General features: G+C 43.5%; 2 protein-coding genes across 4 annotated transcripts in view; one reads left to right on the top strand and one right to left on the bottom strand.

Moving 5' to 3' along the window:
• Positions 1 to 2,507, bottom strand: part of PRICKLE4 (prickle planar cell polarity protein 4) — a 36,546-nt gene extending 34,039 nt beyond the window's left edge. The window contains exon 1 of the mRNA XM_077334521.1: positions 2,452 to 2,507. Coding sequence (XP_077190636.1) covers positions 2,452 to 2,492 — 41 coding nt within the window. The 5' untranslated portion in view covers positions 2,493 to 2,507. The remainder of the gene's footprint in view (positions 1 to 2,451) is intronic.
• Positions 2,075 to 26,283, top strand: FRS3 (fibroblast growth factor receptor substrate 3). 3 transcript variants are annotated; one of them, XM_077334522.1, is made up of 9 exons: positions 2,075 to 2,195; positions 9,970 to 10,049; positions 11,389 to 11,516; positions 11,859 to 11,995; positions 13,134 to 13,222; positions 14,064 to 14,250; positions 17,521 to 17,682; positions 18,429 to 18,586; positions 19,132 to 26,283. In XM_077334522.1, the coding sequence occupies exons 5-9, from the start codon at positions 13,157 to 13,159 to the stop codon at positions 20,071 to 20,073; spliced, it is 1,515 nt and encodes a 504-aa protein (XP_077190637.1). In that variant the 5' UTR covers positions 2,075 to 2,195; positions 9,970 to 10,049; positions 11,389 to 11,516; positions 11,859 to 11,995; positions 13,134 to 13,156; the 3' UTR covers positions 20,074 to 26,283. The 3 variants fall into 3 exon arrangements, with proteins under 3 accessions (XP_077190637.1, XP_077190639.1, XP_077190640.1); XM_077334524.1 differs by having other exon boundaries at positions 11,389 to 11,520; XM_077334525.1 differs by lacking the exons at positions 2,075 to 2,195; positions 9,970 to 10,049 and adding an exon at positions 10,564 to 10,868.
• The last annotated feature ends 367 nt before the right edge of the window (positions 26,284 to 26,650 follow it).

The following is a 26,650-nucleotide window of genomic DNA, read 5'->3' as shown; positions in this document are numbered from 1 at the left end:
CCATGGATTTCCTTGGTTATCTCCCATCCAAATATTAAGCAGGACTGATGGTTACAGATCAGGTTAGCTTAGGCCATCCAAGTCAGCACATAATGGAACTACACGTGGTAAATATACTCTGACCCTGAGACCCAATTTCAGGTCTGTTCATTCATGCAGGCTCAGTGCCTGAACATGCCTGAAAATGATTTTATTTATTTATTAAACTTATATACTGTCCTCCCAAATTTCATGTCATTTCAAAGACAAGCCATTCCAGTGGAAACATTCATACATTTAACTGTATGAAGTCAAATGAGTAGCCATGTTGGTCTGAAGTAGCACAATAAAATCAGAGTCCAGTAGCTGTATGAGACACTAAGTCTTGAAGGCCAGTACTTGAATTTAGGGATTCATCTTTAACCACTCCTGCGGAGCGGATTAAATAAAACGGTAAGGGCTGTCTGGGAGGAGTTAGGGCGGGCCCTGTCCGGGATAAAAACTCGATGTCCATCCAGGGTTAAGCTGCCAATGGGGAGCCGCGCAAAGCGCGGCTCCCCTTTGGCAGCTTGGCCCAGCCAGGACTTGCCGCGCAGACAGAAAAGGCAGGCCACGCGGTGAGTCCTCTGGCCCGGCCTCTCCGCCCCTCACCAGGCCCTTTGCCGCTGGGAGAGCCCTGCCGGGTGGTTGGGAGGACCGCGCACTTCTCCCGTCCCCGGGAGAAGCCCGAAGGATGCTCCTGGCAGGCTGCGGGGAGCCACGGAACACCCAGGAATGCTGCCAGATGGAGGGTGAGCCGCGCCTTCTTCGATGCCGCCCTAAGCAATCCGCACGCACCCCCCTTACACTTGCCTTTCCTCTGCGCCGCCAACTGCCACCCGGCTGCGGGAGCCCTCGCCCAGGCCAAACGGCAATTCCCCTTTGCCCGTCCCGCCGCCACAGCGAAGAAGCACAACGCTACACGCCGCCCGTGCTCTGTGCCCTTCAACGAAGCCTCCACCGCGCCCACGAACCTTGCAACGAGCCTAGGAGCCGGCCGGAGACAGAAGGCTTCAGGGACGCCTGTGGAGCGCCCGCCCCTGCTCCTTGGCCTTCTCTCAAGCCTGTGACGCGCCCGGACCACGCCCGTGTCCCAAAGCCTCCGGAGACCTGCGGCTCTGCTCCTTTGCCTTCCCTGCAACCTCGGACGCCGCCCCCCCATGCCAGCCTTACTGCCTTTACAGCCGCCTGCTCCACGCACGCCCTGGAGCCGCCTCCTCCTCACTGCAGCCCTCCTTCTCTTTCTGCTGCCATCCAACAGGTAACGTGCGGAACAGGGCCCCCCGGGGGCCGGGGCCACAGGCTGCTAGCGCCCGCTGTATTTTGCCTACAGCGGGCTTATCTTCTAGTTCATTCATATTACACTAGAGTTGCCAACCTCACGTGGCTGAAGATCAGTTCACCTGGAGAAAATGGCTTGTCCCCACATAGAATGCAACATAATTTTGAATGGAAGATTGGAATGTATTTCTCTGGTCTGGGGACAAGGGGGATAACGGTACACAGCCAGTCCCCTCAGTTCAAAGATGTTGTAGAGATACCTTCATGTCTGAGAGGAGACGGATGGAGTGTAATGGCAGGGTCTCAGTGAATTACTCTCTGCGTTCCACATCTGACCATTAATCTCCAATCTTGGCATATTTCTTCCTTCACTATGCTTCCCAAAACATGCTTCCCAAAACATTTATAAATGAAGCTTGTTTATTCCCGTTCGGTCCTTGCATCTGTTAAACATCGTCATTTATGCTGCAAGCTAATCTACTGTTCACCCCCTGCCTATATCTATGGGCCGGTAACTAATGTATCCGAACATGTGTGCGTGCACACGATAGCACCCAGAATTAAACTGGGGACGTTCTGGCCATGACCTCTGAGGAGCACGACCCATTCCCTCCGCACTCCCTCCCCCCCCCTTTCTGAGAGCCGCGACCCTGTCCACCCAAAGCCCGCTGGGCTTGAGAGGCGCGCGGCTCCGCCTGGCGGTGGCCGCCACCTCTCCGCCCTCTAGCGCCTTGGGCCCGGGTCCTCCTGCCGGCGGGAGACGCTCTAGGCTGCCTCCTACTCGCTGCTCCCGGCGGCCCCGGCCTGAGCTAGGCTGGGGGAAGGGATGGCAGCGGCGCCTTGGCTTCTTCCGTCCTTACGGCTCCCGCAGCGCCTGGACAGCGCCAGCGCCGCAGGTACGGAACCCGCCAGCCTGCTCTGTGGGGTCCCCGCGCCATGGGTCTCACCTCAACCCTAACTTGGGCTTCCCAGTCACCCGCTGCGGCTGCCCTCCACGGCGTCCTCCCATCTCAATCCCCCCCCCCCCCCGCCGCCCCGGTCCCAAGCCATCCATAGTCTCCGTTCACTTGGCCTCCCCACGCTTCCTCCTCCTCCTCCTTGGGACTGTCGTTTAACACCCCCCCCCCCAAACACACGCACGCACGCACACACCTGCTTTCTCGAGAATCCAAGCCTAGGGCAGCCCCCTCCATCTTCCGTAGAATCCAGTATTCATTACCGTTATCGTTATCAGTGACTACTCGCAGTTTAAAGCAAACATTCCCTCCCCCAATATTTGCATATCCTACATATACTTTTCCCATATTCTCAACTGCTGCCTTTCAAGATTTGCCTTGGAATCCTCTTCTCCATCACTTAGCCGTCCACCAGGGGTTGCCTTCCATTCTGATGTCTTGTTTCTTCTCCATTCATCCATCACTCATCTTACTACACACTCCCATTTTTGGGGTGCCAGGTGCCCATGAATTGCCACCTCTTGTGCAGTCAAACTATCCCTTTTGCTGTCTGGTAACTCTCTGTGGTTCTGGCCCCAGCAGTAACCATGTTTTGAAGATTTGTCCTGTTTTCCAGACTGCACACTTAGAATTGTGTAGTGTGGCACACTGTTCTAGTTACAAGATATTGTCTGAACAGAAAGGCATCCCTTTCAGTCAGCATCCAGCATTCCTCCCACCAGTGCTACTGTGGATGCAGAGGTATTCTCTGCATTTCCCCCCAGCTATGCCACTGAAGGAAATGGCCAAAAGGTTTCATGATTCTGGGTGTTTAAAAATAAAATTATGTTTCTGAGAAACAGTGTAAGTTTTATTTCTTGAAGACAGGCTTGCATATTTTAAACTCATAGGCACCAGTAACTTTGTATATACTCATGGGAGTTCTGGCTGTGGATTGTACAGAAGAAGGCTGAGTATTTTAAGGCTTAGACCTGGTTAGTGAGTCTCAGATGTCACAAAATTCTCTTGAGTAACATGATTAGGAACCATTCATCCATGCCATTGTCATGTTTGTCCTTAATAGTATTTGGTTTTGTGTTGTATGTGTGATTTGTAAGTGCATACGGATTATGTCACAGTGAAAGAAGTGAAGGAAATGATCTTGTTTAAGTAGAGGGAATGATCTGATGTGTGTTAGAGGGATGAAGGAACAAGAATAGCCATAGGACTCCCATAAGTGAATGATAAACATATGGCCAGGTGGTGAGGTTGCCTCTGTGAAGAATGAGAGAGAGACTTGAGTAAAAAGGAGATGACTCTTCCTCAGGTACTTCTGTGCAAAGGGTTTTTACTGGCAGGACATGCCTTTATGGTTCTAATATTTGAGTGTTGGATTGTTGTGTTCCAGTGCGCTTTAACCTGGCCATATACCTCTGTCTAATTTAGCCACACTTACACAATTAATAAAGGATAATGATAATCAGCTTTCATGCATCTTTCCCTGGACAGCACACATTTATTTGACAATATTATTTTAAAGATTTTAAGTCTTTAATGTGCTACTAGACTGCCACAATGTATATTGTATCAGTTGTCTTTCTGTGGATTTATTTTGATATTTAAAAATATTTGCTATCTGCCTTCAGTTGATTAAGTTAGATTACATAATATAAATAAACTAACGAGGTGAGACAGTGTAGAGCTGCTTCTGTTGCCTTCTAGAATACTTCACTGTAACTTGCTTATATGCAACACAATGCCAGCGTTGTTATTAGAATACAAGTAATGATTACTAACAGTATTCCATAGTTTTAGTTTTAAGACAGGACAGAACATAGTAAAATACTACTCAGTGGAATCAGCGTCCACCACATCATGGACAGTGTTATTCAGTTATCTGTTTCACTTAATATTTCTGGTACGGGCTTGGAGGAGGAGCATGGTCTCATGGCTTAAGTTCCACTCAGCACAACGCCCACTCAAGGCGGCTGTCCCACCCCTGAGTGCCCTCAGCGGCACTCAGGGGTGGGACAGCCGCCCTGATTGCCTCCTCCTCCAACCGGCTTGTCTGTCTGTCCAGCAGCCAGCCAATCGCCTTCCATCCCCCACCCCTGACCACCCCCTCCTCCTTCCACTTCCCTCCAAGGCTTGGAGGATGCAGCTCTTTGCCACGTGAGAACTGTCCCTGCCGGTGAGCTCCCTGCCTGGGAGTTTCCAGTCCCTGGGCCTTGGGGCTCCCTGGGAGGGTCCTTTGCTCCTAGACAACCACGCCACCTGGATGCAGCCTCGGCTGGGGACACGTCACCCTAACAGCTCCCTGCAGCCTTTCCAGGTCCTGGGAGGAGGGAGAGGCCATCCAGAGAACAGCTGCCTATATCTTTCCAGGTCCTGGGGGGAGGTGCAGGCTGTCTGTAGAGTCCCTGCCAGTCAGGCCACGCCATCCCCACCTCAACATTCCCTTGTGTCCTTTGGGGGGCCCGCTGGAGACGACTGCGAGCCCGTCTGTCCCTGCTGTGTGTGCGGCCTCCATCCTCCATCTCTCCTCTAACAAACTCTCATTCATCCCCACACCACAGCAGTCCCCACTACACCCCCCTCCACCTACATGCCCTTCTACACAGAACACCTCACTACCATCTTCTTCCACCATCCCCCTGCCAATCTAGCACCCGTTGTATTCCTAAATGCAATGGGCATTGCCCCTAGTTAGAAAATGAATTTCTGTTAGTGACCCATAAGGATGTGAGACCAGAAAGCCACTAACGTATTAAACAGGAAGTCATTATTGTTTTGGAGGTAATATTTTTCTAGAACTACTCGTGCAGGTTTTCCAGTGCTTTTGACAAAGTAAATAATTTTACACATCACCTAATTGGCACACAGCTTCTCTGTGATCAATCCTTTGACTTCTGTGGGCTTATAAGAGTGGAACTCTGTTTTGGGATTGCACTGTAAAGATGTAAAGGAGGAGGAAAGAATAAAGGGGTTTCTAAACAAGTGTTACTTGAATGTGTTCTGAGATAATATGGCTCAGAAAAAGGGGAATGAACTCAAGCCTATGTAGGGTAGAACACCACTTTAAAATTAAATACTAATATTTATTAAAATTAAAAACCCAAGGCTTATGTCATAACCTCAATAAAATCAGTGCATACTTAGGCAGATTGTGAGTGGGTGGGCAGGAAGGGATATCCCTGTGTTTGTCTCTTGTGGCTCTTCCTTGCATACCCAGGGAATTGCTGATCACCACTGTGGGATGGTAGGTGAATTTCCTCCAGGCCAGGCTGGATTCTGGAGATTTTTTGTGTTGGTGGGGGATCATTTGGGCATGAAACTGGAGTTACTGTTGGGTAGGCAGGTAGTTGTGAGTTCCTGCATTGTGCTGGGAATTGGAGTAGATGTCCCTGGAAGTCTTTCCAACTCTATGATTCTATGTATACCAATGCCTCCTCTGACCAGACATGTTTCAGCGTTACTGCCTTTATCAGTGGTCAGGCGTGAAATAAAAACAGCATACATAATATACAAGAATTATAAAGATAGTTTTATAGAGTTAGCTCCTGTACATAACATGATATTGTATGGCTCTTAGTCAGTTCTGTGGACCAGAAAGCCAGATAAAACAAATTGAGGCCTCCAACGTTTCAAAAGCAAGCCCTGGTCGAGGTAAGTACTTTAAGTGTCCAGTGTGTGTCATGTAGGAGCCTACCTGCATCCAAAGTATGCTTTACTGGATTTTTTTTTTAATCTGGCCTTCTGATCCACAGAATTGACGAAGGCCCATAGTGTCCAGAGTATACAATATCATTTTATGTATTGGAGCTAACTCTGTATATAACTATCTTTATAATTATTTTATTATTTTATGTATGCTGTCCTTATGTTTTTATTTCATGCCTGAGCATTGATAAAGGTGATAATGCTGAAATGCATCTGGTCAGTGGAGGCATTGGTATGCATATATGCACTGATTTTATTGAGGCTATGAGATAAGCCTGGAGTTTTTAATTTTAATAAATATTAGTACTTAATTTTAAAGTGGTGTTCTACCCCACATAGGGCTGAGTTAATTCCCCTAGTTTTGACCTTTTTGGGTCCTTGACTTTGTTTGGGTCAGGATATTTTCTCCTTTTTGTTTTGGATAGAATGGCTCTGACCAGTGGTCCATCTAGTCTAACATCCTATCTCACTTGGTGTCCAACCAGTTCTTCTGGAATTCTAATCACAGAGCATAGAGTCCAAGGACTTCCCACGATGCTGCCTTCTGACACTGGTATTCAGAGATTTCCTTCTCGGAATGTGGAAGTTCTCTTTAATCCTCATGGCTAGAAGCTACTTATAAACCTATCCTCCACAATCATTTTGATTGCCCTCTTCTGTACTTTCCTCATATCTGTGATGTCCAAAACTGCATACAAGGCCATACCATAGATCTATGCAGGGATATTATAAGATTAGCAGTTTTATTTTCAAAAATTTTCCTAATAATCCCCAACAAAGAGTTTGCCTTTTCCACTGTGGCAGCATGCTTGGTCATCTCTTTTACTGCACTATCTATTATGACCCCAAGATCTCTTTCCCTGTCAGTTTCAGCAAGTTCAGTCTCCACCCATTAGCGTATGCTTGAAGCTGTGAATTTTTGTCCCTATGTGCATCACCTTACACTCACCAACACGGAATTTCATTTGCCACACTGTTGTCCACTCATTCAATTGGCAGAGATCCTCTTGGAGCTTTTCGCAGTCAGCCTTGGTTTTCACCATCCTGAATAATTTTGTGTCATCTGCAAACTTTGTCACTCTACTGATCACCCCTAGTTCAAGATCTTTTATGAATAAATTAAATAGTACTGGCACCAGTACTGATCCTTTTGGGACCCCACTGTTTACTTTCCTCCACTGTGAGAACTGTTCCTTTAGTACTACTCTTTGCTTCTTGTCATTTAATTAATTTTAAATTCATACGAGAACCTATCTTCTTATCTATGACTGCTAAGGTTATTCAGGAGTCTTTGGTGAGGAATCTTGTCAAAAGCCTTTGACATTCCAGGTATATAGTGTTTATCAGGTCACCATTGACTACATACATGTTCACATTCTCAAAGAACACCAACAAGTTGGTGAGGCAGGACTTCTCTTTGCAGAATCCATGCTGACTTTGTTCTTCTATATGGCTAATAATTTTGTTTGCCTAATAATTCTGATTACAGTTTTCATACCTAGAGATGACTGAATCCCATTGCTTTTCTGTGTATAGAGTCCTGAGCATATCTATCATTTATAGTCTACTACAATTACTCCTTTGGGTAGTAAAAAGTGAGGTATAAAAAACAACTCTTCTCCAATTATTTGGAGTTTCATATCTCATTATCCCAGGCCACCACAAGTATTGCATAGCACTACAGAATGCTGTCTGCTTTTAGTTCTTGTATTAATACAGAATCAGTGTAGCACACTGGGCAAGGAACATGGAGAGCTGATATATATTCAGGCAGGACACCTTGTGCGTAGAACTTTGGTATAAGCTGCTGAAGATTTTCAGCAGATGGAGGCAGCAACGGATGAAGGGTGCAGAAGGGGTAAAGGTAGAATGGTGTACAAAAGGTATATGAAGTTGAGAGCCTTCTGTTTCACTATGTCAGCTGCTTGCAGGATTAAGGATAATTTGCCATGTCCAGAGTCAGAGTGGCTATGCAAAGGAAATGTGCAGCTCTTTCTCCTTGACCAGGCAAAGGTGTCTTCCTAATCCCTGGCAAGCTAGTTTAATTCTCAGAGCTGGTAGTTAAAAACCTTTCTGCAAACTTGATTTCACACATCGATTACAGTATTGAATGTTATCAACCGCATTTCTGTCTTGCCCTTTAAAAAAGTTGTCTGTGGTTGACCATGGGAACACCCTCTAACGCTGAATATGACAGATCCACTGTATATTTTTAAAATGACTACATGTTGAAGAGAGATGATTGGAGGCAATACTGAAGTGTGTCTGAATGATCTGGACACTTATAATATTTCTGCTCGGAAGGGGTAGTTGATATCATTACCTGACACAGCAAAAGGAAATTGCGGTAGTATTTTTTAATTGAGACAGGTAGGACAACATTGAAAAGCTGCTGAAGAGACCATAGCAGTAGTTAAAATGAGAGGGCTCTGTGTGACATTGTGGCATGAAATGTGAAAGCCCAGCTGGGAATTTTTGTAAAAGGGGTAGCGATGGTGCTTTTTTCCCTTAGTCTAAAATGAGAGGAAAATATAAATCTGGAAATAATTGGGCGGAGGGGTGTGTGTTCTTATGAAATATTGTAACTATTTCCTGAAACTCCGTTTTAAACTAATATTGTTTCAGTCAAATGCATTTTCAAGGATATGTTATTTACCATGGTTTGGGGACTGCTACTTTTGTCTATGGTTATTATGACACTATTGTGATGGTGCAGTCAGATTAGGACTAGGCACATTTGTGTTCAATTCTCCACTGACCTGTGAATCTCATTGGATGATATCATGTCAGACAGTCCCTCACAGCCTAAACCATATAGTGGTCACGGGATTATTGTGAGGATAAAATGAAGGAGAGTACAAGCATGTGTGTCATGCTGAGCTTGGAAGGAGGGATAACGTAAAAATGTGCTTAATACAGGACATTGCAACCTGCTCCCACTGAGTTTAATGGGAGAAATGCACTCTTATCTGTTGCTAAGGCAAGATATTTTCTCTTTTATTGAAGGAATGCTAAGAAACAAAGCACTCCATACTAAATGCAATACATCATCACAGCTGTCTGCAGGTTCTGCAATATGATACTGTGTCTGAGGATACTACCAGTTTAAGACACCCTGCCTGCCTCTGTTGTTGCTAGGCATTGGGGTGGGATGGGGGGGGGGCTTTGGCAGCCTTGTAACCTTTAATACAAGTCCACAACTTAGATTCCAGGGAAGACACGGCATATTCACATCTAAGTGTTTAGGGTGGACAGTTCACTAGTTCTGTCTGGCTTGTTTCCTGCACATTTGCTGCCTTCATATCTACTACTTTGTACTAGAGATATCCATTGCTTTTTGTAGATTTGCAGGGCTGGGTCCTGTTACAGATTTATAGCCTCTCAGGCTGGTAGTTCCAACTGGAAAAAAATGCAGTTTTTCATATTGATCCCAGCTGTAGAGTACACATATTCATACATCAGAATACAGCTTGCATGGGAGTAAGATGGGGATATTGTTAAAGCCTGTTTTAATTATTTCAATTTAGCTTAATGTTTATTATATTCTGCTTCTTAAAATTTATTGCAGCTGTCTGTCAGGATTGGGGCAAACTATCATGTGTTAACTGTAATAGGGTATACAATACATCATGAAAGAGATTTCCTGTGACACAGGGTTTACGCTGTTGCTGTTTTGGCATATTGGTAGCTCCTTTGCTGAAGCTGTTCTTGATCAGTGGGAAACAACGCCACCAAAACAAGTGATGGAGGCTCAGTTTTGGGAACAGTCTCCTGTGACTGTTTTATGTGATGATTTCCTTGAAATCTAATATATCAATTGTATATAGAATTTATACATACGGAAAAATTTGTTAGTGTGCCCTAACTTTTGTTCTTTTTTTCATTTTAGATTAACATTGAGCAGAGCTGGTATATTTTTGTATATTTATTGCCACTGTGAAAATTTTCTGAGACACTTAAAGGACATTCTTGTACCATACTGTAGTGATATGTGTTGTATATTAATTGGTTACAGAATGTCTGTGCAAAGGAAGTATAATTTACACCCAAGCCGGAGGCAACAGGACAAGCAGTCAATATAAACATGGAAGACAGGTAAGCTTTCAGAGGACCGGAGAAGGGCAGACAGAGGGGTTTTTTGGTTGTGAACCTGGGAAACTATAGGCTCGTTTGTTTGCTTTCCAGTTTGTAAGTTGATATTTTATATTGTCGATGAATGGAATAAGGATTTTCAAAAACAGTCACTGAGAAAAAAGTTGCTGCAGAAAAACGTGGAATACAGATATTTAAAGACTTAAAGCACATTCAGTCTTCTGAGATTGTCCTTTACATGGAAAAGTTAGTCATAGTGAGTGAGCTGTTTTTCCACAAAAGTTTGCCCATCATTGCTTATCTCCTCATTGAGGGAGCCCTGAAACACAGATTGAAAATCTGCTTTGTGTTTACTTGTATGCTTGACACTAACAGTTCCAGGTAGTATTAACCCTTTAAGTAAAGGTTATTTATTACAAGGATAAGTTCTAGAAAACTAAATTTGGTATAGATGTAGGCTAGTCACTAGGTTATGCTGAATTGCATTATCAGACTAGTGCAGCAGTTGTCAACCTGAGGCTTGCAACCCCTTGAGGGGTCAATCGTCCCTTTCATGGGGGTCGCCGAGAAAGGGCAGCAGCGACAGTGCCATGGCGCTAGCCTCCTCCGTGCAACCTCAGATCTCTGCGGCTTTGTGAGCTCCAAGACACAAATCTGGCTGCTACAAAAACAAGTGCTGGACTCTAGAGCTCTGCGTGCTACCCCTCCCCCCTGCACCACGGTGCTGGCCACCTCGGGCTTCCATGATTGCCAGCGCACCAGAGCATGCAACCCCATGACCCAGAAGTGGTCTTGGTGACCCAAAGGGTATCACGCCATCAGGTAGGTTGAGAACCTCTGGACTAGTGCATATTGATAAGTAGAATCATGAAGTTATGTGGCAATCATGTTTTGAGGGCTGAGTGCATTTAATGCAGCATTTGAAACTTTAAGGTTTTACTCACATCATTTCCAGATCCAAAACAAGTAAAATTGTACTCAGTTGACTTATTGGTTCTTTATTGTTTTTCATTTGAGCATTCAACTGTTTAAAGCTTTAATTATTAGAACAGTTATGATGAGAGGGATTGTAGCCAATTAACATCCATTAAGTGTTGCATGAAACATTAGAATTTAAGTTCTAAATAATTGTTGTCAACTATTATTAATGCCAAATGAAACGTATTTAAATGGGATGCATGGATGGAACTATTCTTCTTGGGTTTTGTCCTGCAAACCCAAAGATATCTCAAACAGTTGAACAAACACATGTACTGACTATAAAAGACAATTGTTGAATGCAGTTATGATTATAAGGAGAGCAGGATATATCTTCCTAATTGGTGAACTTTAACCACTACAGGAGATGGGAACAAGGAGCTTCTGCTACTGAATTACATTCTGATGCAAAGAGTAAAAGAGATCGCCTTATCTACAAAAGGGCCTTCTTACCTTCCTGGATATTTGAAAGTATTTCCTTGACGTCAAATAGTAGGTGATCAATTGATTGGTGTCTCAGTTCTGTAAAAATGACTCTGGATCTTTGGATTCCTTCTCCAAGGCAATTACTTTCCTAGTAAGCTTTTGAGCATACAATAAAAATGAAAAGGATCAAAGTAGGAAACCAAATTAGTGCAGAATGTACTACAAGCTTTGTTGTTTATAGTAAATTTCTAGCTGTTACAAAGATAAACTGGGATGTGTGCAGTAGCAGATATAACTCTACCTTACAATGCCATTGAGAAAAGAGTGATAGCAATAAATGATGTTTTGGCTATGGGAATGGAAAACGTGCATTCACGGTGTTCCTCTTGATTCCATTTTCCATAACAGGTGAAAGATAGCACAAATCCTGTGAAGTTGTAAGGGACTTCCTGACATGCTGGTTACCATGACACCCAGCAGAGGACTATGGAAGTAAAGTGGAGAGTCCTTCCCTTCCCTTAAAAGATACAAAAGACCATGGCTGGGTAAGGATAAAGCCAAGCATAAAGGCCTGAATTGTCTTAGAGTCTGATGTAAATGCATCTCTTATTGTTGAAGCCAAATGTGTCATTCTAAATAGAACAGGTAATTACATTAAATAGTTCCCTATGGCTGTGTCATTATTTTTTGTCTGCAACAGATACCTTTTGTAGTATATTGTTCCCAATGCTGATAAAATATGAAAATATTTTTGTCTGAAAATCAACATTCTTGCTAGATACATTCTGTTGCAAATAATCTGTGCGTTCACTCACATGCACTCTTTTACCCTCCCCTTCTCTCTGCTGCAACCATGGATGGAAATTTTGCAGGATTTAAATAGAAGCAGATGGGTGGGGCTAATCATACAAGATGAATTTGATTTGTATATTGCTCCTCTTGGACTATCCGTCTCGGGTAGTGAACATCACCATACATAACATTTAAGCAGTAAAGTACATAAAACATAAAACTAGTTCATAATTATTTATAAAAGTTAGAAATTTTTGCCTACTGCTGGGCTATTTTATCTTTGTAGCTCACTTAATTTACAGGGAACCAAGTTGGAGGACTTGGGAAGAGGGGAAGAAGGACACAAGAAGAGGGAGACCCGGTAGATGTGGTTCTGATTCTAGTAGGCCTCAACCATAGGCTTGGCGGAAGTGTTCCATCTTCAGGTAGGGTTGTGCGTTCCAACACACTTTGGCCGCTTCGGCAAGCACCAACGCCCGAGGCGGCCAGCGCCACAGAAGGGAGGGGTGGTGGTGGCACTGAATCGTGCACTGCTGCTGGCGCCACCCCTCTGCACTGTGGCGCTGGCTGCCTTGGGCATCGGTGCTCACCAAAACGCGCCGGAGCTCGCAACTCTACGTGCAATCCCTGCAGCACTTTGAGAGTTCCATCAGAGCCTTGATGTTTTGGGGGAGCTCATTCCACCAGGCAGGAACCAGGACCAAGAAGGCCCTGGCTCTGGTTGAAGCCAAATGTATCTCTTTAGGGCCAGGGATCCTCAGTTGGTTGCTATTACTTGACCATAATGTTCTCAGATATGCAGTACCTAGACTGTAAGGCCTTAAAGGTAAGTGCCAAAATCTTGAACCGGATCTGGAACTCAACTGGAATGATGTTTTCCTTACAATTTAGGACTTGTCCAAAGTGTTGACATCATGGGGAGTTGCTGTAGCTGCCTGTGCAAAGACAGTATCCCAGACAACCACCCCACAAAGTTTAAGGTAACACAAATGTATCTATTTCATGAAGTATTTTGCTGTTGGCCAAAGTATTTGTTTAATGGCATCTTTGTATCCGTTGTCTTTTTTTTTTTACACTTGTTTCTATGTTCCAGTTCCTTTCTGACAATTTATTTTAATGTTTTTATTTTTGTTTTGTTGTATGGTTTTAGTTGTGAGCCCCACTCAAGCTGGTCTCTGAAGAGGCAGCATAAGTTTTCTTTTCTAAAAAAGTAAATACAGTGAACTAGAACATACAAAACTCCATGCCATCCTGGCACTGAAAACATCCCAAGTAACCATCTTTATTACAAACCCTTAGTTTAAGTCTGGCAGTATTGATTCCACTTTTTAATGTGTTAGATAATGTGGGGGAATGCAAGTCAGTGTTCCAATGAAAAAGAAAGGAAATTGGATTGCCTTTCATAAGATGACTCTTTTAGATTGCTTCAATGGGAGCTGTGGCTGCTTAGGCAGCTTGTGAGACTGGCTTGATCTCATAATACGCAACTCCACAAAGTAAAAACATAGCTTTGAATAATAAGGTGGGATTGTTCTGAGGAACTGTGGAAAGAGTTTGAACCAGCACATGGAATCACGTCTTGGGCAGTGGGGATCTTTCTTGGGATTGGACTAGGACCTTTCAGATTTATATGTCCCTGGATGTTGAGGTCGTTATACAAGAAGAAAGTGATTGGCTGAGGAGATACTACTCAATCACTACATCTTCCTAAACAAACATATCCCAGCTGCATATGGTTGTATATTACACTTGTTCCTCTTACAGATGACCCATCTGACTTAGTACCTGGAGCGCCTGACAGTATTTTTTGTATCCATACAGGTGACAAATGTTGATGATGAAGGCAATGAGCTGGGCTCGGGAATTATGGAATTGACGCAGAGGGAGCTTGTTTTGCACACACACAAACGTGATGCTGTCCGGTGGCCATATCTTTGCTTGCGCCGCTATGGCTATGACTCCAACCTCTTCTCCTTTGAGAGTGGGCGTCGCTGCCAGACAGGGCAAGGTATGTTTCTAGAGCTGAAGTCATTCTGAACAGATTTCATGTCATTATAAGAGAAGAAAGTGATTGACCAAGGAGAGATTACTCAGTCACTATATTTTCCATCTAGTACTTCATCAGTAGCCAGCAAAATATTTCTGACAAGCAGGATATGATGGAGATAACCATTCCTTGTTTGTCTTTGGCACCTAGTGTTCAGAGGAAAAGTTCTCTTAAGCATGAATTTATTTTTAACTTACATGACTAATAGCTACAGACCAAAACATCTTCCATAAGTTTATGTAATTTTTTAAAAAGCCATTCCAGCTAATGACCACATAAAATCTTATAACATTGCATGCCTACACTAATTGCATGTGAGTAGTTCCCTATGTTTAATCTGCAATCTTCTGACAAATCAGATTTATTGAAGGATCCTAAATTCTTTTTGTTCACTTCTCCACTCTTTTTATTTTAAACACACCAAGGCCTAGAATAACACCAGGAACCAAAGATGGAGGGCAAATGGAGAAAATCCTGAATATTAAGAGGGCTGGGTTATAAATCCAGGGGGCTTTATGGAAGGAAGGGGGACATTAAATGAGTCACTGTCAGGCTAACACATTATGGATAAAATGGGGGCAGAATGAGAAGAAAGGTGCAGCATAAATGTGACTAACGGAGTAGGGAGAAACATGGACAGATTTCCAGTTATTAGCCTATTCATGTCAACAGCAGAGGATATGATTTCCTTTCATATAGTTCTTAGTTTAGGCTTGGGTGGTATGAAGTAGGCCTAGAAGAAATCCTTGTCTGGAGGTCCCTTAGTGGCTCTTGGACACACCAAGTAGCTTGAGAAATAATCTGATCCATTTTAGCTAACCAAGTATGATAAATATTGTAAATACATAACTGTAATTGTGAATAGGTAGAAATGTTTTGATTTAAGAAAGTCATAGACAGGTGCTTGGAAGACTTAGTATGTCTTAGCTTAACATTTATCTGCTGCATCTGCAGCTGATTTGGTAACATTTATTAATATTTCTTTTCACAGAAGCAGCTGTTGTTGCTATGCTCTTGTCCTTGTTGCTATGGGAATTCTGTGTATGTATGTGTCCATGTGTGTGCCAGTGTCCAGCTGGTTAGCTTGGTGTAATCAGAAAATTGATAGAAATACTTATGGCAGGAAGGGACAGTGCCGCCGTTTAATCTACTATAAAAGTAAGATATTTCCCCCATGTTTTGGGGTCACATTAGAACCAATGAAAAGAGGATCACATCCCAGACTGAGATGATGTTATAAGATGGGAAATGGCCTGTTCCATGTTTTGTGCCTGCTGCCCCAAATCAGTGCATTCACTTTACTTTTGACACTTATTAAACCTTTGTGTGAATGTAGAAAAGATGTACCAGAGTTTATCATGAAGAAGAAGAGTTGGTTTTTATGTCCCACTTTTCACTACTCAAAGGAGTCTCAAAGTGGCTTCCCTTCCTCTCCCCACAACAGACCCCCTGTGAAGTAGGTGGGGCTGAACAAGCTCTGAGAACTGTAACTAGCCCAAGGTCACCCAGCTGGCTGCACATGGAGGAGTGGGGAATCAAGCACGGTTCTCCAGATTAGAGGCTATTAACCACTACACCACAGTAGCTTAGCCGTGACATATTGAAGCAAAATATCACAAAATTGTGATCAAACATTGGTGTTGCCAGAATTCTTCATGGCAGTTCAGTAGAGAAACACACACAGGGCTTGGGAGGGGGATATTTGTCTTAATAAAAAAGGATGTAATGGTAGTTGCTTTTAGAATATTTCTTTGTGCCAGCACAGGTACTTACATAATTTGCATCATGTTACCATTTAACATTAACAATGAAAATCACATTACTTTTGTTTTATTCTTTGTCTTTTACATCCTTTATTCTAGGTTTCTCTTCCCTCCCATTTTTTTAAATTGAAGAATATGTTTGGGATGCATTAAATATGAATAAGAAATGATGTTTTGATAATTTATTTGTATAAAAAACACATTGGAATAAGCATTAGCATTCAGTGAGAAAAAAAGATGCAACTTTTTGTCTGAATTGTTCTGCGATGCAATGAGGTGTTACAGCAGTAGGGTGTCCTAGCACTGAAATGTTTGTTCTTTGAACATGTTTGAATATCATATAACATACAAAACGGCTCACACCTTATTCTATTTTCTCATGGAGAACCAGCTTGGTATAGTGGTGGCCTCTGATCTGAAGAACTGAGTTTGATTCCCCACTCCTCCTCCACATGCAGCCAGTTGGGTGACCTTGGGCCAGTCGCAGACCTTTTTCAATCCCACCTACCTCACGGGTGTCTGTTTTGGGGAGAGGAATGGTAGGCAATAGCCACTTCGAGACTCCTTCCGGTAATAAGAAGCAGGGTACAAGAAAGCAGCTCTTCTTATTCTTCATCTCCAAACATTATTGTTGGATCAATGGCCAGAGTTATCTGAAGAAGAAAGCCAGAAAGTCAAGGTTCTTGTTTTTAAGGATTCAAATAGCTTTGGTTCAAAGTACCCTGGCAAGTATCTTCTTAATATAAACCTTTCCTCTATCATTTCAAGAGGTCTTGCCCCAATGACCATGGATAGCACTTGTGAGTTGCTGGTGTCGCGGAGCAGGGCATGGTATGGTGCTCTTCCACCTCATGCCTGCTGGGTAGCCTTGGACCAGTTTCTGTTCTCAGAATTCTTTCAGACTCACCTACCTCACAAGGTGCTGTTTTGGGAGCGGAAGGGAAAGCTGTTATAAGTCACTTTGAGACTTTTTAATGTAGAGAAAAGCAAGGTTTAAAACCAATTCTTCTTGTTTGGTGACTAAACTTTCTCCCCAGGCCTTCTTATTGCTAGCCTTTTGGCGCAAGATGAAAACTATGGATATTTTTTGTGCTGGTTGTCTTTGATTTTATCACTTACTATCCTAATTTATTTTCCTAATTAAGTTAGAACTTTATACTGTTAGTGCCTTGAGGCCCAAGGATAAGATGTAAACATCATAAATGACCCCCCCCCACACACACACCAGTGGTCTCAGAAAGCTGCAAGTGAGAATTGCCTTCTCAGTTTAAACCATTGAGGTTCTGATTTGCAGTTTAATCCCTTATTTATATGTTACTGCCCTAGAGGTTATTTCTTTGACAAGAAGCTAGTTCTATCACATAGTGCAAGTCTCAAAGATGTAATTAAGTTTTTAGAGAATTAAACCATGTTGGCATTAAAACAAATCTTCCTCCTCTTCCCCAATGCCCTTTTGGCATTTGTTTAGGAATTTTTGCATTCAAGTGCTCAAGAGCCGAGGAGATTTTTAACTTGCTGCAGGACTTGATGCAATGTAACAGTATCAGTGTGGTGGAGGAACCTGTGGTTATAACAAGGAACAGTCATCCTGGTGAACTGGAGCTGACTCGGACATCCCAGACACCCAACAGTAAGACGCTCAAATAGCTATATGCTATCCTTTCGTCCTTAGATTCCTTTGTGAGGTCTCAGTCAACCTATAATATTTGGTGGGGCTAAGCAGACTCTTTAAAGCCTTTGCAGGAACGAGAGGCCTGGTCGTTATTTTTGTAAAGTCCAAGAGCACGTGGCACCGCTTCAGGAGCTCAGACTTCTCATTTTAGAGTGCTCAGAGCTCTTGTCAATCCACTGCTATAGTGTCCTCCAGATCCTTGGGCAGAGGGCTAATATTGCAGGACTATGCTAAAGATCAATTGCCTGTTTTCCCTAACCTGGGGGATCCTGTGCTTACATTATCAATTCCCCAGTGGATAAGGCAAGAAGCCTGTTGCTATTTCTGTCATAAAATTAGTTCCACTTGTGTTCCATGTGATATGCTTACTGTAAGGACATATGTCTTGTATTTGATGCTTTGTTTCCATAAAAGACAGCAGTTGTCTGATAAGTTTCAGTCTCCCATGTAGTTTCTGTTGGGATTCTTGCAGCTCTTCCACAGAAGATATGCATGAGAATCAGGTCCTTAATATATTTTTATTAGAATACCGCTTTTTTGTTCCTTTGTACTTCCCTGTAAAGTTTAATCTCCATGAAATCCTCCAGATCTACTTGCCTTCTAGCAAATGGTTCTTGTTCTCTTTGTCAATGTTTATTCACTCTTATATGGCAAGTTTTGGAGCTCTGTTTATAATCTGATACTAACCTAATTTGTTTTCTCAGCTGTAGGATATACAGTTCCAGGATATCCCAATGGGTTCCACAGTTTTCCTAGGGAGGCTTCATCTTGCCCTGCTGCCCGACATCCCTCCATGAGCAGCCTACGTCATTCCTCAGTTAGTGAGGACCCCACGCATGCCCTAATTGTCCCTGATGAACAAGTAAGACCATGTCTCCTGTTCTCCTTATGGTGTGTAGAAGCTTCCTAGTTCTCAGTTTATTTACTGCAAAGAGCAACAAACAAACAAAAACCCCAAGCCCTTTCCTTTTCATCTATGCTGATCTTTATAGCTCTGGGTTTTTTAACTTCTGAGTTAGATTAATGGAATTTTCTGTACAGAGGCTTGTCTTTGAAAATGCTTTGGAAACTTCATTTGGTTCAAAATGCGGCAGCCAGATATTTTCTGGGGCAGCATATGGGAATTGGATCACTGAAAGATGATAGTGCTGAAAGATCTGCACTTATTGCCCATGTGCTTTCAGGCTGAATTTAAGATGCTGCTTCTTCAAGACCCTATATGGCTAGTGGACATTTATCACCTCACAGACCCATTACTGCAAATATCTCCTCTTCCTTCCCAAAACAGACATATCCAACCAGATCTGCAACTCTTTTCTTGGTCCTTCCACCTGTCCCATATTTGTATCTTGCTAACTTGTTGTTTTGCTTCTTCCTCATCACCCTCTAATCTCTTTTCTTCCATAGTCCCACACCTATGTGAACACCGCCAGTGGCAAGGAAGAGAGGAGGGGCCACCACTGCATGCATTCTTTGCCTGAAGTCCATCCTCCTGTCCCCCATTCTAATCACAGCTGTTCCCTGGAGGATCGGAACCCCCAAGTCTACCTACAGCCGAGTGAGGTGAAATTTGTTCTGGGCCCTGCCCCAGGTTACAGGCACATGATGAAATGTGATGGCTTCTGCAGACCCCATTGGGAGTGTGCAGGGCACATCTGCACACCTAACAATAACAACAACGAGTGCAAAAACGAGTGCTTCGCAACCAAGTGTGTGTACGAAAATGTCAATGGCCTCCTACCTTCTCGAGGGACTTTGCTTCGTCGTGGGGGCAGTGGGCGGTTGAAAATGGCTCGTGAAGACCTGAATCCCCCCAGTTGCTCTCATCGCCGAGCCACCCTATTGCACTATGAGAACCTGCCCTCGCTGCCCCCAGTGTGGGAGTGTCAGCCACGGAGGCAGGACCAGGAGGAGGAGGACTCTGGCGATGCGATGACACCTTCCCCCAACGGTTATCCTGAGCTTGAGGAAGAAGACCCCTTACAAAACTACATGAACTCAGAAAGTGCTGCCCTGCATGGGGGTTTGCGCAGGGAGAACTGTGTACCGCGCCACCGCACTTGCACACCCAGCGTCTTCAATTTTGACTTCCGCCGGCCTTGTTTGGAGCAGCAAAGGCAGCTCAACTATATCCAAGTGGAACTGGAGGATGACCCCCACAGGGGGCACCAAAGCACACCAGTCCCCCGTGCCCCGCTTTCTGCTCCACATCCAGCCCGCAGGACGGATTCCTATGCGGTCATTGACCTCAAAAAGACAGCAGCCATGTCCAGCTTGCAGAGGGCACTACCTAGGGATGATGGGACTTCCAGGAAAACGCGGCATAACAGCACTGACCTACCTGTGTGAGAGGAAAGCCCAACCCAAGCACCGCCTTGTGGCTTTTGTACCTGCTCTTCAATGAGTCATGTAGTGTAACTACCATCTTTCCATCACACCTTTGTTTCTCAGTGTGACAAACTGGGATATATCCATCAAGCTAACTTGAGAAATGTAGCCTATTTGTGCCTCTTCCCAACCCCCATTTTTCCTGCCATGTAGTTTCTGAAGCCTTGCAAAGTGCTTGAAAACTTGACTCATTTGATAGTAAGGAGGGTAGTGGTCTTGGTGCCACCTATCTTTCCCTCCAGCTTTCCACAGGTATCGTATTTTGAAATTCTCCCTTCTGGTTGGACTTAGTCCTTTTGAGGGCCTTGCCAGTATAATGTAATCAGTTGGGAAAGTATAGAAACATTGCAGAGGAACGAGCAATTGGGAGGAGGACCCTAATGATACAGGCACTGAGTTTATCCCTTTTATTTTGAAAGAGATGCAGAAGTATTACATCCGTTATTTATTTGTTTATTTATGGTTCAACCACTATTTATTTATTTATTTATTTATTTATTTATTTATTTATACGCCCCAAGTTGAAGTGCCAATCCAGTATAAAGCCTAACTGTTTGCTGCTAATTCTTCTCTCCTGGAGTGAGAGAGAAGTGCTGAGAGGAGGGTGTCATGTCGCAAGCCACCCATTTGGCAGTGCATGGTGAAAACCAAAAAGAAGCGCTGGGAAGAAGGGAGAGGTGAGCTGCTGGCAGATGAATCCTTGGCAGCAGTTTGGAAATGAGTGCCTGGAATTTGCTGAAGGATAGATGTTTCAAGGTGGTAGGAGGTCCCGCTCATTTGAAATAATTTAGAAACAAGTGGGTTGCTGCATGTCTGTCACCTACAGAAAGTGTCAAGTTCATTTGGTAAGTGGAGTGCAAAGATGATACCTGCTCCAGATCAAACAGCTAGATTCTCAGGCCTTTCAGCCTAAATCCAGAGTTGGCCAAGCCATTTGAGATCTCCATGCACACACAAAGATGGCAGCTCATGCAACCCTAATCTTTTAGCTCCTCCCTGTGACCCTCTCAGTCTCATTATGTACTCTTCTCCAGCCTCACAGCCAGAAAGAGCAACTTTAAATCCCCAGATCCTAACAAAGTCCCAGGAGATGCTGTAACCATAGTAGCTTGCCACATTTGTGAAACTAGTATCTTTTGTTGTGGCATAGCTAAGCTAGGATCTGGGTTCAACCACATTTCAATGGATTGTTGACGTCACTTGAAGGTTATTTCCCTCCACTTGGAGCAGAGTAATGATTGACTTTCCCTTCTGGCAGTTTCAAAATCACTATCCTCCCATTGCCCAGAATCCCAGGTTGCAACATAGTCTAAATGTCCCTGTGTCATAAAGATTCTTACCAATATACTCCTGCCCTGTCAAAGTGAAGAGGGAGGGAGAACTGGATTTTTTTTTTACATTGAATCAATATGTCTTTCTAAGGCACTGAATAGAGGCAGAATAAACATACTGTGCAATTGCAAAAATTATTTTTAAAATCCAAACATCGGGCTGAAGCATGGTGAAGTGGCTAATATCCCTCCATACTGGAATCAAAGCCCGGTACTTTAGGCAGCAGAGGTGTGGCAGTCCATCTCACTTTGCACCCTGAAAGGTAGTTCTTGTGATAAGGAAGTCTATATGCCCCCTTCGTACACCTAGCTTCAGCTCCAACTATCTGCTCCAACTAGATTCCACCATTTGCAGTACTCTTCTAAATCTTCTGGCTGTTCCCAGCCTATTGATTGAAACTGTGGATCAGCTTGCAGACAAGACAGAGAAGAGTCATGATTTTTGCATAAGTTTGTTGATGAGTGAGCTTTGTTTATCTGTGACTGTCAGAAATGTTGTAGACCAGGGGTGGCCAAACTGTGGCTCTCTAGATGTCCATGGACTACAATTACTGGAAGGGGATCATGGTCATTGTAGTTCATGGACATCTGGAGAGCCACAGTTTGTCTAAAAATAACCCTGCCACAGGGAATGGGCATACGGCATTCTTGCCATTGCTATTCTGTCCCCAGAGGCCGCCCTTTCATGAATACTCATTTGCCTTAGAGACGAGTATTACGCCTGACCTGTTTGGCTCTTGTGTTGTGATAGGAAAACTCACTATATGGGCATCAAGCATTTACAGGATCAGGTGCCTTCTGGTGCCAAGCTAGAATCCTCCAGGGGTAGTCAACCTGTGGTCCTCCAGATGTTCATGGACTACAATTCCCATGAGCCCCTGCTAGCAAAGGCTGGCAGTGGCTCATGGGAGTTGTAGTCCATGAACATCTGGAGGACCACAGGTTGACTACCCCTGCTCTATCCCCCCTCCTAACCCCAAGAAGGGCACCAGCACCTACTGTGACGGGTTACTAACGCACTGCTTTCCACTGAAGGTGTTCTGCTGTCACTAACTTGTGTCTTCCGTTCTTCCCACCTGCTCCATATTTAATTTTTGTTGTAAATGGAATTCAACTTTATATGTTTTTCACGATGAACATTTTAATTTGAACATGAACAGCTGGAATTGTATTTGTAATCCGTTCCTTCCCAAAGGCTCCAGATGGGGTAAGGGTGCTTGAAATAGGAGTCACTAGAGCATACTACACTCCCTGCCTCCTTAGGCCCGATCGCTAAAGTCTGTTCAAATAAGAAGAACTTTTGGAAACTGAGAAGTTGATTGGAAATGCAAAGCTGGCAAGTTTTTAGAACAGTGATTCTTAAATTTTGCACTGCACACCACTGTTCTAATTGGACTGTTCTTTGGGCATAGCCAGATTTTTGTGTCTTATAGACTCCATTTGATATTCTGCTTGAAAGATGCTGCTTAATTCCTATGTTCTACTGTAGCTGTACTGTGTACTCAAAACAAATGAAAAAAATGTGATGTGAAGGGCCAGTGGGAAGCATTGTTAGGTAGCAGGAAGATATTGCTTGCTGTATACCTGCTCCATGTCCTAGAGGGGTTGACCAGACAGGACACTGAAATTCGGAAGTTTTTCTTTCATTTTAGCTGTCTCACAAAAGGTCACTCAAAAGTCTTCTACCTGGTGGCTGATCCACGCACCCTCTTCAACCATGCCACCTGCTTTAGTGAAACTGCCAAAGAAATCTTTGATGTATATTGTCTGTTGTTTCTATGGTGGGGTTGAAGAGCTCAGCTTAAGACTCACTGCTGTTGGGAACAGGAGCACCACAATCAGAACATTTCACTGTGTACCCTTGTGTATATGACAGTATAGGGGAGCATAGTAATGCATTTTAGTGAATTTATGGACCCAGCTTGAGATTTCTGTGGGCTGGTGAGTGAAGTGCATGAGAATGCATTATAACATGTGTTTTTATAAAAAGACCTCAGCGCAAGGTTTGTTTTTAAATCAGAAAGCCTGGCTGGCTTTCAGTATTGATAGCAAGCCAAGTGGTCTGTAGCAAACCTATTGGTTTAACTTTGGAACTGTGAACGATGAACTATAGGTACTTCTTCAGATCTAATGTGAAGTTTAAAGAATGCATTTACAATAACCATATTGATTCAGGATGACGAAGTAATTGTGCCTAGTCAAAAATATTGCCTACCAGCTTAGCTGAAAGGAAGAGGGAAGGGGATGGTTCTATCCTAGTTTGTGCTGCTGTTCATATGTGGAAGAACCAAGGCTCACCTGTCGTTTCAAACCCTCATCCTCTGTTATCCACATCACAAGAGCTAGAACCTTGCTTTTGATGTGTGTTAATTGTGACAAGGTGCCTTGCTGCGTGGGAAAAAGATGGACACTCAGAATCTGTATGGCTCAGGCTTTTAGCCACGAGGCATCCAATTGCCTCTACAATGGTTGAAACAGATGCAAAGGTAGGAACCATCTGTCTTGTTGAGGAGACACTTATCAACTGCAATGAAACAGGTGTCGATGGGGAAGGGGCTGTAGTTCAGTGGTAGAACCTTTGCCTGGCGTACAGAAGGTCCCAGGTTCTATTCACAGTCTTTCCAGTTAAAAGGTCTAACAGCAGATGATGTGAAAGACTTCTGCTGAGTCTCTGGAGAGCCACTTTGATGGACCAAGGATCTGAGTCAGTATAAAGAAGCCTCGTGTGCTGCCACCTAGTGCTCACTTTTAGAACTTTTTCTAATACCTTTTTTGCTGTCCTTCCAAGGGTTGCTTAAACAGCTAGCTCTGTGTTGACAGGTGATACTCTTGCCAGCCATTTTTGACCAAGGATATAAAGTTGCCCCCTTTTTATTCTCAGTGAGGCTCTGTTAATTGGTACATGGCAGGCAAACATTCACCCCTCCAAACAGAATCACAATGATGTGGGAAACTGGTGAATACTGTTTGCCCTGGAACTGTTAAAGGTTCAGGAATCTCTGACTGGAAAAAAGGTGACAATCAGCCAAGCATTTAATATTGATCTTTAGTTGAACAACACAGTATGTTGTTGTTCTTCCAGCTCTGTCTGGAGTTTTTTTACTGGTGCTTTGGCCTGGGGCTGCTTCAAGAAACTAGCAGTACTTTGGTAGTGGAAAGGGCCATCATGTCCCAGACAACTTATGACGAACCCCATTAGGTTTTCAAAACAAGAGATGAACAGAGGGGCCTGCCCTTGTGCAACAATGAGGAAAGTGCATCTCTTGAATTTCTGCCTGTCACACAGCTGCTAAGTACATTAAACCTCTGTTGGGAGGGGAAATTCTGTATCCACTTTTAACTTGGTAAAGATAATTGTGTCCAAGGAAATCCTCCCGGTTTGCACATTATGCAATTCACTTTGAGTCTTTGCTTGGGGAAAAGCAAATTTAAAATGTTGTAAATAAAAGTAAATGGCCAAACATCTTAAAGTATTGACTCTTCTTAGGTGGTGGAAGCCAGTGTTCATTCTGCACCAGTTGTCCAGGAAGCATCAGAGGCTATTCATGGCTATGCTGTATGCAGCGTTTCTCATAAGACTGGAGCAAGAACTGATAATACTACTTGCTTGCAGATTAACTGGTGTTTACGGAATATGAGTGATATAAGTGCCAAGAAATAAAGCTTCTGAAGTTGCTTTGCACATCAAAAATAATCCGTAGTAGGTTTTAATTAGCTTGTTTTCTTTTTTGTCCCATGTGAAAGGGCTGTCTACTTACCTCTAATTCCCAATATATTCTTAGTTGTCTCACACTGACTGTTTACGCACTGGGAATTTCCCTGCCTCAGCTCCCGTGCAGGAGCACAGATCAGGGGCGGATGAGGCACACCGGGCCAGATGCTGCCACGACTAAAACTCAAGCCTGCAGCCCAGCATGAAATCTCCAGTGCATAAACGGTCAGTGAGTTGTGGGTGTACCTGTACCTCTTGGTAGCAGAGCTCTCTTGCCTTACGTGGTCACTGGGGGAATGGTCCTTATTTATTTGTGTCTGTAACTTTTCCACCATAGCTTCTTCCTACAGTGGTAACAGAAGCTGCACGTGCCAATGTTTCACCCTTGTGTGGATATTAAGGGTGTAGGAACTCTGTCCCATATCACTACTCACTCTTCAGGAACTTTCAGCTCTGAACCCTGAAATATTCTAAATTCTTAGAGCAACTTTCTTGAAGAAAAGTGCTATTTAGAGAATAAAAGTCATCAGACCAGAGCCTGGGAAATACAAGACACTAAGTAGTGGATAAATGTATAGGAAAAAATCTGCTTTTGAAAATGAGGATTTCATTTCCTCTATGAGTGATTTATTTGGAAAGGCCCAGCTGTGCCTAGGTGAATCTCAAGCCCTTACTCTGCAGTTTACTTGTACAATGTCTTTGTTGCTAACTATTTAAGACCAATAAAGTTTTATTTGGGGTATAAGCTTTCATGTGTATGCTTTCATATGTAAACCCAGAATAAAACATTATGGATCTTAACGGTGCCACTGGACTCAAACTTTGTTTTGCTGCTTCAGACCAACATGGCTACCCACCTGAATCTTTGTTGCTAAATATCTTTGACATGGCAGGAAAACAAAGGCACTTGGGAATGCCAAGCTGTTCTGGCCATAAATGTTGCTCTGTGGTTCCTCCCCCCCAATGGTTCCTGCTGTGTAGCTCCATTTCTTCTTTGTATCTCATCCGAGTGTAACCTTCAAAGCGAAGAGCATTAGCAGTGCCATGTGATTGAGGAGCGCTCGTGTCTTATTTTAATGTGCACTAAGAATGTATCAAGAATAAATGCAATCTAATGATTACCTTTTGGATTATGTGGCTTGTTTGATTTGTGAATTAGATCTGTATAATTATCCAAGACAGTCTTGGCTGTGACAGTGTCTCCCTCCTGACCTTCAACCTTTCACAAGGCTTCTGTATCACCTCCATCCTTATTTTGAAATTGGATTCACATTGCTTTTTTCAGATTATATTGTTGGGGGTTCAGGCAAAACCTAGTGGAGAACAAACTGAGAGAAAGAATGCTTGAACTCAAACATGACAAGCTGCCTATAGTTCTTCACCATAATGTGACAAGAGAAAACCACTATGCAGTTGAGAAAACAGCATATTTTCCCCCTGGGCAGATTCTGGACAACAGGATATATTTTAAATGAATAAATCCATCCTCTCTTAA

The sequence above is a fragment of the Paroedura picta genome, chromosome 4, assembly GCF_049243985.1.
Source record: "Paroedura picta isolate Pp20150507F chromosome 4, Ppicta_v3.0, whole genome shotgun sequence".
In the NCBI taxonomy this organism is placed as follows: domain Eukaryota; kingdom Metazoa; phylum Chordata; class Lepidosauria; order Squamata; family Gekkonidae; genus Paroedura; species Paroedura picta.
The sequence above is the reverse complement of the archived record's forward strand: the minus strand, read 5'-3'. Positions and strand labels throughout refer to the sequence as shown.

Coding starts and splice junctions, on each gene's coding strand:
- FRS3 (XM_077334522.1), top strand. CDS start 13,157: ATGGGGAGTTGCTGTAGCTGCCTGTGCAAAGACAGTATCCCAGACAAC. Junction 14,251..17,520: donor TCGCTGCCAGACAGGGCAAG/GTATGTTTCTAG, acceptor GCATTTGTTTAG/GAATTTTTGCATTCAAGTGC. Junction 17,683..18,428: donor GACATCCCAGACACCCAACA/GTAAGACGCTCA, acceptor TTGTTTTCTCAG/CTGTAGGATATACAGTTCCA.